Raw genomic sequence first — 14,021 nt, forward strand, 5'->3', positions numbered from 1 at the left:
TTACTAGCACTATAAGGATGGAGAGATAAGTTTCTCCTGTCATGCTGTCCCTTTTAAATTATACCTGAAAATCTTGGACACATTTTGATTTATCTGTTTTGGGGAATTAGAATTCCTGGCTTTCATTATCCCTCTGAAATTCCACATGTCAAAGAACTACAAGGACCCAAGATGTTGCAATCCTTTTTCAACAGCACCATTAAGGACATGAAAAGTGCTCTTTATAAAGTGAGGGAAAACTAGTCTCAATGGCAAATCATTTCTATAAATATACTTCCGCTGAGTGGAAAAACAAGGCAACATTTAAAGAATTGTCATAATGAAATCAACTATTACCTAATTCAACCTACTACATCCATTATATCATCCATTATACCAGTGAACTGTCATGGTTCACTGAGCAGAAACCTAACTTAGTAATAAGAAAACTTTATTCATATGAAAAACCCTGTCCATTAGGAGTAAAAAGAAAGCTTGCACATTAACGTGAAGACCACAACCTAAGTCAGTTACAAATGTAATGTATTGCACTGATTGGAACTGATAAATATATTTAATACTCCAGTTTTTCATTACTGTCAGCCATCGCAGGCAATGTGACAACTTGACAGGGTAGGTGGATTTCTACAACTAAAGCCAGTAACAATATTTTGATTTAAGATGTCACTTTCCCACAGCAAGCACCCTAAACAATTTTGCTCCTAGGCTACTTATTCAGTGATTCAATTTCACTTGCAAAAATTATCATAGAATAATGCTTTCAGCACGTGAGAAAGAAATCATATCAAAATAATGAGAAAGAAATGAAATATCAAAATATGTATTTCCTAAGTGCCATAACTTACTGGACTTCATAACACTAGTTTCGCCTTTTAAATATTTTCTTACTGTCTCAGTACCTCTTCTCCTCAGCTATTTGACATAGCACTTCCTTATTTCTTTCTACCACATGAAGATTTTTGAATGGAGCTTTGTCTAGAAGGCTGGCCACAAGTGGCATATTAAGTTGTTTAAACGAAAACTGGTAAGTCCTACCTTCAGCCCAGGCTTTTCTCTCATAGATTTCTTCTACTGCATCTGAAATCTTAGTATTTTTTTATTTTACTCTGGTGTAATTTGGAGCCTTCTTTATACACTGAATGTTCTTGGGTGCAAGTCTTTACTGTAATGGCCTCTACTATTTCCATTCCATCTTGTATTTTTGGATCTAATTATCTTCTGAAAACGTCAGCATAGTTTTTGTAGGCAGCATTATTATTTTTGTGTTCATCCGTGTTTCTGTGCTCTATATAAGCTTCACTGGCCACCATAAGTGCGTTTCTCTCCACCTGCAACTTTTCTTCCCTTCTGATTTCTGTTGGTGTCACAGTTTCAGGAGTGTCTGCTTCCATGCTTTCTGTCCGGCTGAAGTAGTTCTCACAGCTCTGGATAAATCTGACTCCACAGAGGTCACACTGAGTTTGGTCAATATCTGCTTTTTTGAAGACTGCCGATAGAAAATTCTCTCTTCCCATGGCAACAGGCTCAGCTTTGGAGCAGGCCTTTCTTTTCCACTTCATGTACATAGATATGAAATGGAAAATGCAGCACAGCTGGTGTTGAGCAGATGCTTTCTGCTCTTGCTTCTGTTGCTTGCTGAGTGCAATTACTTCCAGGGGATCCTTTTGGTCCTCTAAGCACTGATTGCTTTCAAGTTCCTTTTCTATCTCATCAGCGTATTCTGTCTTATCCAAAAAGGTTATAAACCTGTCAAGGTTTACAGTTTCATACAGGACACCCCGTGCGGGTGGATGCCCCTGAGTGTACAGAGTCCCACTTCCATTGACAGTCAACTAAGTACTCTGCATCTCACTCTGTCAGAAGCTCTTGCAGGCCTACAGCAATTTCTTACGTGTCGCATCAGCCACTTGTTCCACTACTTTTAGCAATCTTTAAGGTACTTTAGAGGGAAAGTCTTTTCTCATTGATTTCAGCATTGCCTTTATTCCAGGGAAGTGTTGGTATAAAAGATATTTACATGTAAAATTCTGCACCTGGTCAGCATTCAGTACCATCACTAAGCACAGCACTATAGTTTGCTCAGCTTCCCCTGAAGTTATGCAGTCAGTTTATCCTCAAAAGCATCCAGAAGGACATGGAACCTCCCATGAACTCCACAAAGTTTTTGCTAGATAACAGATGAAATCTGAAATTCTGTTCAGCTGCATATATGTCCTTTGGTCTATACTCTTGTATAATGGAAAATGTCTCTAAATTCTTTGTTATGGTCCTTGCTTCTGAACAAAAAATCCCAGTAATGAATAAGAGCAATGCAACGCTTTGGAAAGCACAGAGTAAAGTTCTTGTTGAGATGCATCAGGACAGCACAACAGAGAATGTAGTGGAACTCCAACACCATCACTGTATTTTCTATGCTTGGAATCCGGAATCTTGTCCATTTCTTGACCAGGACATTCATAAAACAGAAAAAAACAGTCTTTTACAGTTGTTTTGTGTTGCTCAAATGAATTTTCAAGAAGTCTAATGAAGCACAAGTGTGTTCCTGTATTTTCTGTATTTTTGTCAGGTAGCAACATTCCATGTCTGCCATCTATTCCTTTGATTTCTCCTCTGTGACGTTTACACTTTGGGGAGTCTTTTGCCTTTGATAAAGCAAGGTTTAGCTCTCTGTTATAATCATCCTCTTCCTCAAAAATAAGTTTCTCAAATTCTTCAGGATATCCTGAAGACAAGAGAAAAGCCTTCATGACACTTAACCGCAAGTCACTTGATTCTCTTCTTGCCCTAGCATCTTCATTTTGAAATTTAAATGCAATGTACTCATTCAACACTGCTCTACAGGGTTCGGAAACAATGTTACTGAACACCAGTATTTCTTTGCATGCCTTCGGGTTCTCTGACAGTATTCTCAAATGAAAATGATTAGGAAAAAACATTTCTAGGAGGGCTTTATATGATGCATATTTGTCAGGAGTCAAAAAGACAAAGCTTTTGCACTGACTTAGCAGCTCTTCAGGGAAAGTGCATGTGGCTTCCAAGAGCAGTCCATTTATTGCTGCCAGATGCATTTTACATTCAAATACTGTCCTTGCTTCATGACGCAACAAGGGCTTATGTAAATCCTCACAGGTTTTATCTTCACAGTTCAAGCCAACAATGAACTTGATACAAACACCAGGGTAATGCTTCTTCCTTAACTCACGGGTGATAGAACAACCTGCTTAGCAAGTGCTGTTTCAAAGCTGATTTTACATCCTCTGTGCTTACTAAGAAATTACCTTTTGTCTTCCTCTCTTTTAGATTTGATTTGTCTGACAAAAACTTGAGGATGGGTTCACCTTCATTTTAAGACACCTGGCAACAACTGTCACCTGTTAGGAAATCCCAAAATAGGCAAAGCATGATTTCACCATATCTTTCTCTGCACTGGTGGCTGCTTTCTTCAAACTTTTAACCAGACCTAGAAGAGCTATTAAGCCACATGTCACCTTAAAGAGGATGTCCTGGCTTGGAGCACTGCAGCGAGATAACACAAAAAGAACTTCAACTGCACCAGCAGAATGATTCAGAGATAGAAACCGACAGTATGCGCTGCTCAGCTTTGGAAAGTCTCCCTTCAGAGCTCCCTGTAAAAATACAGTTTCAGCAATGCCAGACTTCTGCTTAGTTTCTTCACAAAGCTCAAGGGCTTCTCTTAGCATGACTTCTGTCTGCCATGTCCAATTCTGAACAGTGAGTCATACCAGCACGGGCTGCAGCAAGCAAGCAAGATACACGGAACTCTTTTATAGTTGTGAGGTTGGCTGCTTCCAGAGCAAACCCGTGTTGTTTCATTAGCTTTGCAGCTTCTTCCTGCCAACCTTCTTTTTTTAAGTAAGTCTGCTGTTTGGTGCAAGCATCCATGAGATTTCAGAAACTCAAGCTGATCCTTTATGTCAAGTTTTGAGAGGACCCACATCATTTCCTCAGTTCTGTTCGTACTTAGGTACTTTGCAGCTGCTTCCAAATACAGCTGGTTTGCTGTACGTGAGAATTTGGAAACCATTTATCCTCTTGTATTTCAGATATGAAGAGATCTTAAAAACAACATACATCAATTTACTACCATGGATGATTAACCTAGACACAAAATTTTTTTTTAGTGCCCAAAACATGAAACAAATAGCTGTCCCAAGAAACCCTTCTTTTAAAATAGAAAACTATTTCAAGCACCATGCCTGTCAAGCAAAAAACAATCACATCACCCTAAAAGACCTACAAAAAGAATTTAGTTACAACATAAGGTTGCCCAAAACAAGATCATTAAAACCTCTGGTATGACCAAGATTGCAAGGTTTACAGCATTAGTGAGTCTTTATCCATGCTGTCATAACACTACTTCCAATTATTTTAACCATATTTTTGCCAGTGATAGTCATAGTCTTCCATTTGTTAAAATAATCTCCAATGTAGAGTTGTTCTTTGCATGAACAGAATATCAATTAATTCTCCACAGGCCAATATAGGTAATACCCTGTAAAACTTACATAAACCAGTCAGTTTACTGTTTCAATTCTGTTGTATGTCTCTACATACACTTTGCTACCTACTAAGTGTCTGTGCAGAGTACCTAGCTGCATCTTTCAAAACATACACTTTAAAGCACTCAGCTATTAATTATTTCTGTCTGAAGTCAAATTATTAAGATATACCCTAAGCCAGTCTTGCAAAAGTATTCTCTCCTGCATGCTGAGAATGAGTAATTTTTTCCTGATGGGTGAGTAAATTGTTATTAGCCTTTCATTACTATTTTCTGATGATAGTGGTGGGAGTGCAGATTTTAGTACCTTTACTGATGAATTTGCATGAATGATTTGGGGAGGACAATTTAAAAAAAAATCATTAGTTGGTAAGGTGTGTTTAATGCTTGAAGTTTTGGACCAAACTATCTCTACATATTAAACCAGCTTTAGTCCTTTAAAAAACAGTTGCCTTAGTATAGGAATTATTAAATATACATCACAAAGGATCTCAGTGAATGTGTGTATTTATTGTAGGCCTTACTGAAAGTCTAACTGGTGTATTTATTCAAAAATGTCATCAACTTATTTGTAATGAAAGGTGCGGCCAATAAATGAACTGTTTGCGTAAGAGTGTTCTGATGAGGTCACAACGATGCTGCCAGATGCAAAGTTCTGTCAAAAAGATACTAATAAAATCAGTTTATCAAGAACAGTGTGAAAAATCACAAGATCTGTCACTGAATCTAACCAACATTGACATCATATGTTCTTCTTCACACTTAAACTGAGGAGGTAAAGCAAATAAGCAGTGGGATTAACTGGAGTTGAGCACCGCTGATGGCATATGCTCTCCTATCTATATCCAAGGAAAAAGCCTCCTGAGGTAAAGCAAATCATGTTGCTTCTCTGACTTAACCAGAGAGCTGATGTAACCACAGGACATCTTCCCTGGGTATCTTCCCCCCACGCACCCATGAGGTGGCACCTCAGAATGACACCCACTCACATGCATTTATACTTACCTGGGGCTGCTTTTCTTCAAGTGCACTTTGAGAACAGCGTCATGTGCCAGGGCCAGCTTTGACTTCTCAGATGCTTCTCCCTTTTGGTAACATTTGGCTGCCACCTAGGTGAGATCATACACAGCATTCACACATGTGCATCCAACTCATGGCTTATCACATAAACGCAACACTTAATTTTACAGTCACTGTAACAGAAAACAAAGACTGGCAGAGTGCCTAGAAGAAGGAAAAGGAAAAAGGTTGCAGAATATTCTTAGGACAAAAGGAAAAGCTTTGAAGTCAGTCCACATGTGGCTATATCATAATTAGAATTTTAATTAAAACATTTTATGAAATTTACATGGAAGCAGTAAAAACAAAATACCTGGTAGGCTGATGGCACAAATAGCACACATGCATTTTGGATAATGATCCAAACCACTAACTGGTAAGTCACCAGGCACCTGCCACATAACTAGGAAAATCAAAGCATGCAAAGTTAAATCGGAGAACGTGGAAAATTTATTCATGTTTTTAGCTTACCATGCCCCTTCTGTAATAAGTTAAAGAGAATCATTGAAAGTTAGCCAGGTTCCAAGCAACCACTGCTTAATTATCATCTTGCTCATTTTGCCATGCTGTATTTCTTTATTGTATCCATTAATTTCATATTTACTTCTGTTTAGAAATCCCATATTGAAAGCCACTCTTACAGCAGCAAAATTCCCCAGATTATTTCTTTTTATGTAGCAATGATACACAAAGATCAGATTATGAAGAAAACAGAACAGCAGTTAATATAGCTATTACATTTCAGATTTTTTTTTTCAACTGTGTGCTTATTATCTAAATCATTTTCTGTCCACATAGGAAACAGCTTTCCCTCCTATCCCCCCAAGGAGAGAGAAAGACTGTCTGTATAGTGGCAACTCATTACTTTAATCTTTGCCTTCTTATAAATATTATTTTCCACAGAAAAAAAGTGTTGTTTACAAGCAAAGGAAGCTTTCCTTTTGCTATCATCAAAAATAGCATCCAAAAATTTTATTTGCTTCCACTCCATTAGCTGTCATGCCAAATTTGAACTGCATAAACTACCAAGTCAGCAAATAAAGGAGTGTAAAATATCAATGTTTTTTAAGTAATAAGGGAATTAAACATAAGTTTGCTACACATTGTCCATATTTCTTAATGTAGCAAACTCCCTTGGTCTTACATGCTGTTCCTTAGTAAGTGTTTTGTATCCATCCCTAATTACTGACCAAAAAACACAGAAGGCTCTGAGATTGTCACCCAAGTCAATATATTTCAAATAAATGCCTATGGTAATGTGTAATGGTAGTGCCAAGCATATGGTTTAAATCCACAAGTTCCAGTCAACTCATATTGTTGCTAATAACTGTTTTTCCCCAGTCATCTTTGATTTGTGCTTATTAAAACATTTTCTCCCTCACAGGACTGCAAATTTGTGGGTTGTGAATTTTGGATTACAGACAAAAGCCTTGCTCTCCCCACTTCTTCCAAGTTGTTTCCAGGTTGTCTGTAGACACCTACAGAACTACAAACCACAAAACAAAAAATAAAAAATAAAAAAAGCCTGCTACAAAGCCAGTAAACTTTTACAGAAAATGTTATAGAATTAAAGAAAATAAGGTTTCAAAATAGGCAAGAATCCTTATTTCAGCATACACTAGCACATGCTCCTACCTCCCAGAACTGATGTTTAGCATAGTAGTCTCCCTGTGCAATCCATTCTTCTGCAGATGAAGTCTTAGCAAACATGCTGTCATCTAAGTCTAGGACAGTGGGGGGAAACCATTTTATGTCAGAATAGATAGAAAACAGTAACCCCCTGCTATGGACAGAAGCTAAGCACTGACATCTCCTAATATTCCAAATTCTGTATGGTTTGTGCTCACACCAGTAATATGGTAACTGTGAGTACCTCTTATACCTCCCAACCAGCACTGGAAATAAATAAGTCAGGTTTAGTTTTGAAAGGCCTCTAAAAACAGTGTGCTTCACCTCATTGTGTCTACTAGCCTCTATGAAAAGTCACCAGCAATTTGCCCTAGTTTTCTTTTATAGAACTGTGGTTTTCAGTTGCTGAAAACCACATCTGAGACTGTTTTGAGGGCTAGAGGCAGAGGGCATCTGCACGAGATGTTCACGCTAAATGTGAAGTTACCCAGCAAGTCAGTTGTGAGGGAGTACAAGTCTCTGTAGGCATGCTCAGTAAGGATACTGCCTACTACCTGGCCAGGGTGGGTCAGTGATGCTCCAGCAACATTTGGGCTGCTGTACTTGACAGCTCTTTGTGAGAAGCCTTGAGGACTGTATCTCCCTGACTGACAACTCTCTCAGACATGTTTTGATTTTTGGGTGTTCCTGTGGGGAGCCAGGAGTTGAACTCAATCCTTGTTGGTCCCTTCCAGCTCAGGATATTCTATGATTCTAAGCTCCAGAACTGGTGGGGATCAACCTCAACCCCTGGAAGGGCAGGGTCTGAGCTACCTGGAGAACTACAAAGGGGGAAAAGGGAATAGATAAAAGCCACAACACCTCCAGGAAGGAAAGCCTTCTTCATCCAAGGTCATACTAGGGAAGATGGTCTCTGCCATAGACTGAGACCTTTCCAAGTTTCCTAACAACTCCTGAGCTAGACCAGAGTGAGTTTTCTGGAATTAGGCTGTGGATGGCTATAGAGCATGCTTCCCTCATCACACACATGCATATGCTACTTGCTTCTAAACATAGTTGTTCTACTAAGCTCATGGATGGACCACTGCAGCTCACTGAGCTTTGACAGTCTGAGATAAATTATATAGCAAGTCTTCACCGAAGTAGCCTCTCTGAGACCTTATTTGGTGATAAAGACAGAAGAGGCGATAGATTTCACTCCTGCCTTCTGTGAAGTTCAGTGCCTCAAAAGAGCCCTTCAGAAATGATTTTTTTTTTTCTTTCCAAACCAGTGCAGGATTGTACAAGCTTTTACCTTTCACCATTTTTGGCCATATTTCATTTGCAAATACATCATAAGTCACAAGAGTACAAGGGTCACTTTCCCTAGAGTATGCATCTGCAGCTCCCTTCCTCATCACCATGCTCTGCTTCATCATTACCTTCTTCATCCTTATCTTGCCAATTTGGCACCACCAGCTCTTTCTAAGGACTCCAACAATGGTTCTTTTAAGGCTTCCATCTTCATTCCTTGGAAAAAACAGGTCAGGCATGGATGCATCCAGTAACAACTGCTTGGAGGTGACAAACAGTGGGAAATTTTCATCTTTAATGTCCTGTAGCCTATGAACACTTGGTTCCAGAGGCCTGAAATGACTGGTTATCTTAGATGACTTGCTAAGTTCAATGAAATTCTTCTGAACTTCCTGGCACAAGCATTTTTCATCACAAAGATCTGGTGCAGGTGCTCCAGGCTGTTCAGTGTTTCTGCACTATACACATGGTCTTCATGGTCATCACATGGATTTGTTTCTCCACCAGTTGTGTCCGCAGGAACCTTTTCATCCTCGCTGTCTTGCTTATCACTCACCTGCTCCTCACTGGAATCACTGTCTTTTTTTTCTTCATGCTCTTCCTTCTCTAACCTCGCTTTTTCAGCTTCACTGCACTGCTTCTGCCACCAAGTTTGCCTTGCCAGCAGAGGACTATTTGCCATGGTAGATCTTTCCCAGTACAAACAGAATTTCTTCCAAAGCCTATACAAGCAGCAAGTTGTCTTCCCTGTCCCACTTCGCCCAATTAAAGTGATTGATTCTATGAGCTTTGGATTGAGGTTAATTACTGCATGCTCCAATTCCCCTACTCAGAATGGGTATTCAACAGCAAAATGTACATCATTTATAATGTTAAGCACCATGTTAGTACTGAAGCTGTGGAATTTCGTTATATTGTATGCCATTTCTGCACATTCCATTCCCTCCACTAGCTGGAGGGAAATACTCAGCGCAAGTATGTTCTTTTGATTTTTCTGCTTTAGATCTTCAATGTAAGAATGCGGAACATGCTTTTTTACTGTCCTGTTGTAGTTCTGATGTCCTTTATTGATGCCCTTGAGCTTCTTCCTTAAGATGCAGGATAAACCCCGATTGCAGGATATACATATGTTATCTGAGACATGCTTCAGCTTGCAGTGGTCGAGAACAATGGCCCGAATCCTGATAATTTCGGTGTAAACTCTTCCTGATTGTTCTAGAAGACTTTTTTGTCTGTTCTGTCTCCATAATCTTTTCTGCACTCTCACTGCAATGAGGAGAAAAGTCAATTGCAAGTTCCCATAGCATTCTTGCACCTTTGCCCAGTTTGGCTTCATAGAGCTGGATATCAGCTTTCAAATGTTTCAGTGGCTTCTGAAGGACCCTAGTCCATTCCCCATTGCCAAGATGCTTAATTGTCATTATAGTTTTAGTTTTCAGATAAGGAGGTACAGCTTTGCAGCTCAACGTCTTCAACGTTTCAGGAGTGCACTCTATTTCCCAGGTCATGTTATCAAACTTCTGCACATGTGCCTCTATATACAGAATCTCCCCTTCCTCTTTCTCTGGTTCTTCCTTCTCTCCATTAGAGAGGTCCATACTAAATTCTTGTGCTTCCTTATTTTTCTTCCAGTCATCCCCTCTTCCTTCAGGATTAACCACATTTCCACACGGTTGTGATGATTCCCTTTTTCCCTCTTCCATATTAGTCTGGGCTGAAAATAGCTTTTGTAAAAGAGAATTATCGTTTCTCAAGGTGTCACCTAATTTTAATTGCTGAATTAAAGCTCTGACTTCCTGCACTAGACTTTCCTGCAGAGTTAAGGGGTTCTTTATTTTTTCCATTTCCTGCTTCACCAACTGATCAATTACAGAACATGAGGTTTTTACATCGTTGTGTTTCCAGATGGTGCTTTTAATAATGACCCAGATGAAGAATGTCCTGCGCTCTGTGATATGTCAGAGAATGGAGCAGACTTATGTATTTTAACTGACTGTCCTGCTATATCCTGCCAGTGCTACTACTCCTCTGATACAGCACTTTTCCAAGCAAGTAGCAGTGGGTCATTTTTTTAATTCTGTGCCTCACATCTCTGCCCAGTTTGTTTTTTATATTAAAGTTAATATTAAATTTTGCCAATGAATCAATTATTCTGTCTGCTTTAAAAATCCTCTCTGAAAAATAACGTGCATCACTGTATCCCTACTCTTATCTTGTATGTTTGGATTAAGATATGGCAAGTCAGAAGGTCTCAAAGCGAAGAGATCAAGCAGATAGTTCAGGATGTTTAAACCAATGCAATCTGAAAACAAAGAAAATAAATCAATTGCTTTACAACGCTGCTTTGTAGGCCAACAATTTTTAATCCTTTTTTTCCTACAGCTACTAAACAAAAATCAATTTGCTTTCAGAATACAAGTTCTACATTACATGTTTGTAAAACATGCCTGGTTGAAATATCTCAAAACAGCTTTTTCAATATTCAGGAGAAACAATACAGTGGCAGCAAAGCTCTAAAAATCTCAAGTGTTGCAGCTGCTCCTGTAGCATCAATTTCATTCCTTTTTCTAATATCCAGGTGCAGACAGATCCATTTGTCTTCCAGCATCTGTTACCAAAAGCTGGTGACTGTGGTCATGTAGACAAGCAGAAGCTCTAGGTACTGCTCTGGGGTCATCTGGTTCATTTTAATATGCTACCCTGAAGGAATCTGAAGCAGATAGCTTAGAGTTACTAAACTAACCTGTGGCAAATCCCAGCTATTTCCTGATACCTGAGGATCCTAGAGCAATTTCCTACAGGATAAAATTAGTCCAATACCTCCCTGAAAAAAAATAAAGAATTCTACAGCTTTCTGGTTATCATCCAGATAATAAGTGATTTAATCCTGATAATATATGTGAAAAATTTCTTTCGTAATAAAATTAGTGACTCAAAATCATTAGAGGAATTTCACCTCGACAACTTTGCACAGTAAAAAAAATTAAAAGATACCATGTTTAGACTTCTAACTCTTCTGATTTAAAATTTATAGTTGGCAGTACTTATGTTTTTAAACTCTCTAAAGCTATTAAAATGAAATGTGTTTAAAAGTGAATAAATACAGTGTTTTAAATTATTTTAAAATACATTTTTCTTAACTTAAAGAAGAATCAAACCTAACTTTGGGGCTTAATTTGACAGTCGATCTGAATTTCTTACATTTACATGTAAGCCCTACATTTCTGCCACTCGATCCTCTGAACAAAACTTTGCTTGAATTACAACTGAAAAAAACAGGGGAATGGATTTCAGATATCACTGTCAGCTTTCCTTCAAGGTCTACTGCCATCACCCTGCCTTTATATCCTAGATCCTTCATATTTACATCATTCCCACCTAGAACAAGTTTTACAGGGTTTCAAAGAACTGTCTTTTCTAAATCAGCTCAAGTAAACAAGAATACAGTCACAAAAAAACAGTAAGTGACGGAGACATTACAGCTGCCTGAATCTCACTGGTCACCTGAGCTGCCATTAACTCCTCGTAACCCCAGCCCCAGCAAACAAAATGCAGAACACATCAGATTAATAAAGACTGGTGCATATCCTCTGGTCTGCAAAGTTTGGGGGCTGAGACATGGCCAAACAGCCTGGTCTGCTGCCTCTACTATCACATCAAAGAAAGCAGTGAAAGTGACAGTGGACTAGACAGGGAAGAAATGGGATGTTTTCAACAGCTGTTGTGAAAAAAAGAATGATGCAAATCTGCTTGAGACATTTGTGTCCCCTAGACCCAGGCACACAAAAGCCTTACTTTTTTTTTTTAATCAAAATAGATGTAAACTGCAGCATGCAAAGGAGTATCTCCTTGTGCAATGGAGATATTCACAGGATCTGCACCCTTAATCAACAGCAAATACACCAGTTCAAAATAATTATTTTCCAGGCATATTTGCAATGGTATTTCAGAGTTGGCTCCAATCCCATCTGGCAGAGCTGGTATGAAGGACATGAAAATATCAGGGGTTAAATCTGATACAACAGATCTGCAAACTATAGAAAATGCTAATCAGAAGATACATATTGATTGCTGAGCAGGCTTTTTTTAATGTCAGCCTTTTATGCGTCTGTTAAAGAGTTTTTGTCTAAGAAAGTCTTCAAACCTCTGATCTTCCAATAATCTGAGCAACCAGTCCTTCCATTGCAATAGGAAGACAGACAGGCCAGAACATATCTTCAAGAAAGCCAGTGACTGAGTGAAACAAAGAGCCTCTTTGCAACTTCAGCCACTCACAAGGCCGTAGCAGGAATGTATGCCTGTAATTTATAGCTAGCATGAAGTTGAAGTGAAAGAGGGCAGAGTAATCCTAGGAATATGCCTCATGCAAAACAAGAAAAATGATGGCCACGCTGACTACAAAGAGAAAGTTACCTGGTCATGCCCCCTAAATCACTGAAGTAGCCAATTACTTGTGACATGACAATGGACTGAACCCAGACTGTGGCTCACAGTTTCTACCACAATAATACTGTGGCTGAAGACAGGGACATTAAAACCCAAGAAAACTACAAGAAAAGTGACCAACAATAACCTGTGGCCTTTTTACTTCCAAATCCAACTCTGACAGCCAAATTTCACTTGAAAAACAGCTTAACACTTATACAGAGCCACAAAACTACTTTGTAGTTCCGAAACTATGTTGCTTCAAACATGCATAACAAGATATCATATCTTTTAAGACATCAGTATTGCAGCTTTTCACCTCCACTTTTGATCAAGCATCTTATGAGGTGTATTTGCTCATCCAATCCATCACACTGCTGGATAACGCTGCCAATGTCAACATCTGAAAGACTGCAGGTTTTGAAGAGTCCTCCACCTGATGTCTTTTCCCCACTGGCTTTCCCTGTTAGCAACAGCAAAACTTCATGCCACATTTGCTTCTTCAACAACTGTTTCATAAAGCTGTTAGCACAGGCTTGGGAGATGTTGCAAACTGCCCCTTCAGGGATTTCCGCAAGACAGTCAGGACAACATAACTTGGTCAAAAACAGACAAAATCCATCTCCATGTAAACAAGTTTCAGATGAGCTCATTAAATTCAAAGCACACAACAGCAAAATCTTACACTCACATCCTTTTGTCTTGATGCTAACAGACAAGTAAGTTTGAACACTTAGATTCATCACACTCTTCCGCGCATTTTCTGGTGGGTTTTAAATGCGAAACAGTAAAAACAAGTAAGAGCATATTGTTCCAGTAATATCAGTTGCATAAACAGGGAAGTGAAGGAAGAGTAAGAACAAAACCTGTATGTTAGCATCAAATACATTTTTCACAACAATGAAAGGAAGGGGAGAAATGGGAACTCACTGTACCTTTCACAGAAGAAAGCAGTTTCAGAAATCCCTGAACCTCAGGTTTCTTCAATACATTTGTGTTACGTATCCCATTTCCACAACTGCAGAACTTGACAAACTGTTCAAGAGCACCCAGGAAAGAGTCAATCTTCCTCTGCAAAAGATTACAGAAATTGAGA

General features: G+C 38.9%; 4 protein-coding genes across 12 annotated transcripts in view; all 4 read right to left on the reverse strand.

The window, feature by feature from the left end:
• Positions 1–1,962: 1,962 nt before the first annotated feature.
• On the reverse strand, positions 1,963–3,068 carry LOC310894802 (TPR and ankyrin repeat-containing protein 1-like; the record flags this gene model as incomplete). Its single annotated transcript, XM_083825353.1, is given in 2 exon segments — positions 1,963–2,462; positions 2,464–3,068. Coding segments are annotated over 2 exon segments (846 nt in total). The 3' UTR covers positions 1,963–2,221.
• Positions 3,069–3,374: 306 nt separating this feature from the next.
• LOC310894803 (TPR and ankyrin repeat-containing protein 1-like) lies at positions 3,375–5,664 on the reverse strand (the record flags this gene model as incomplete). The annotated part of the gene is given in 4 exon segments (XM_083825354.1): positions 3,375–3,705; positions 3,707–3,873; positions 3,875–4,076; positions 5,525–5,664. Coding segments are annotated over 3 exon segments (669 nt in total). The 5' UTR covers positions 4,046–4,076; positions 5,525–5,664.
• Positions 5,665–7,213: 1,549 nt separating this feature from the next.
• The window catches only part of LOC310894800 (TPR and ankyrin repeat-containing protein 1-like), a 29,335-nt gene continuing 22,527 nt past the window's right edge, over positions 7,214–14,021 (reverse strand). For 7 of the 9 annotated variants that reach the window (XM_083825350.1, XM_083825351.1, XM_083825347.1 and 4 more), the window contains 2 exons: positions 13,861–13,996; positions 7,214–7,302 (listed from right to left, as the gene is read on the reverse strand). In XM_083825350.1, the coding sequence (XP_083681476.1) occupies positions 13,986–13,996 (11 nt within the window). In that variant the 3' untranslated portion in view covers positions 7,214–7,302; positions 13,861–13,985. Of the gene's footprint in view, positions 7,303–10,351; positions 10,803–13,254; positions 13,389–13,860; positions 13,997–14,021 lie in introns of those variants that run through there. The other 2 variants (XM_083825344.1, XM_083825345.1) reach the window with 2 other exon arrangements.
• On the reverse strand, positions 7,420–9,334 carry LOC310894801 (TPR and ankyrin repeat-containing protein 1-like). Its single transcript, XM_083825352.1, is given in 5 exon segments — positions 7,420–8,319; positions 8,321–8,595; positions 8,597–8,673; positions 8,676–8,903; positions 8,906–9,334. Coding segments are annotated over 5 exon segments (933 nt in total). The 5' UTR covers positions 9,183–9,334; the 3' UTR covers positions 7,420–8,243.

Source organism: Anser anser (genome assembly GCF_964211835.1).
Source record: "Anser anser genome assembly, chromosome: 2".
Taxonomy (NCBI): domain Eukaryota; kingdom Metazoa; phylum Chordata; class Aves; order Anseriformes; family Anatidae; genus Anser; species Anser anser.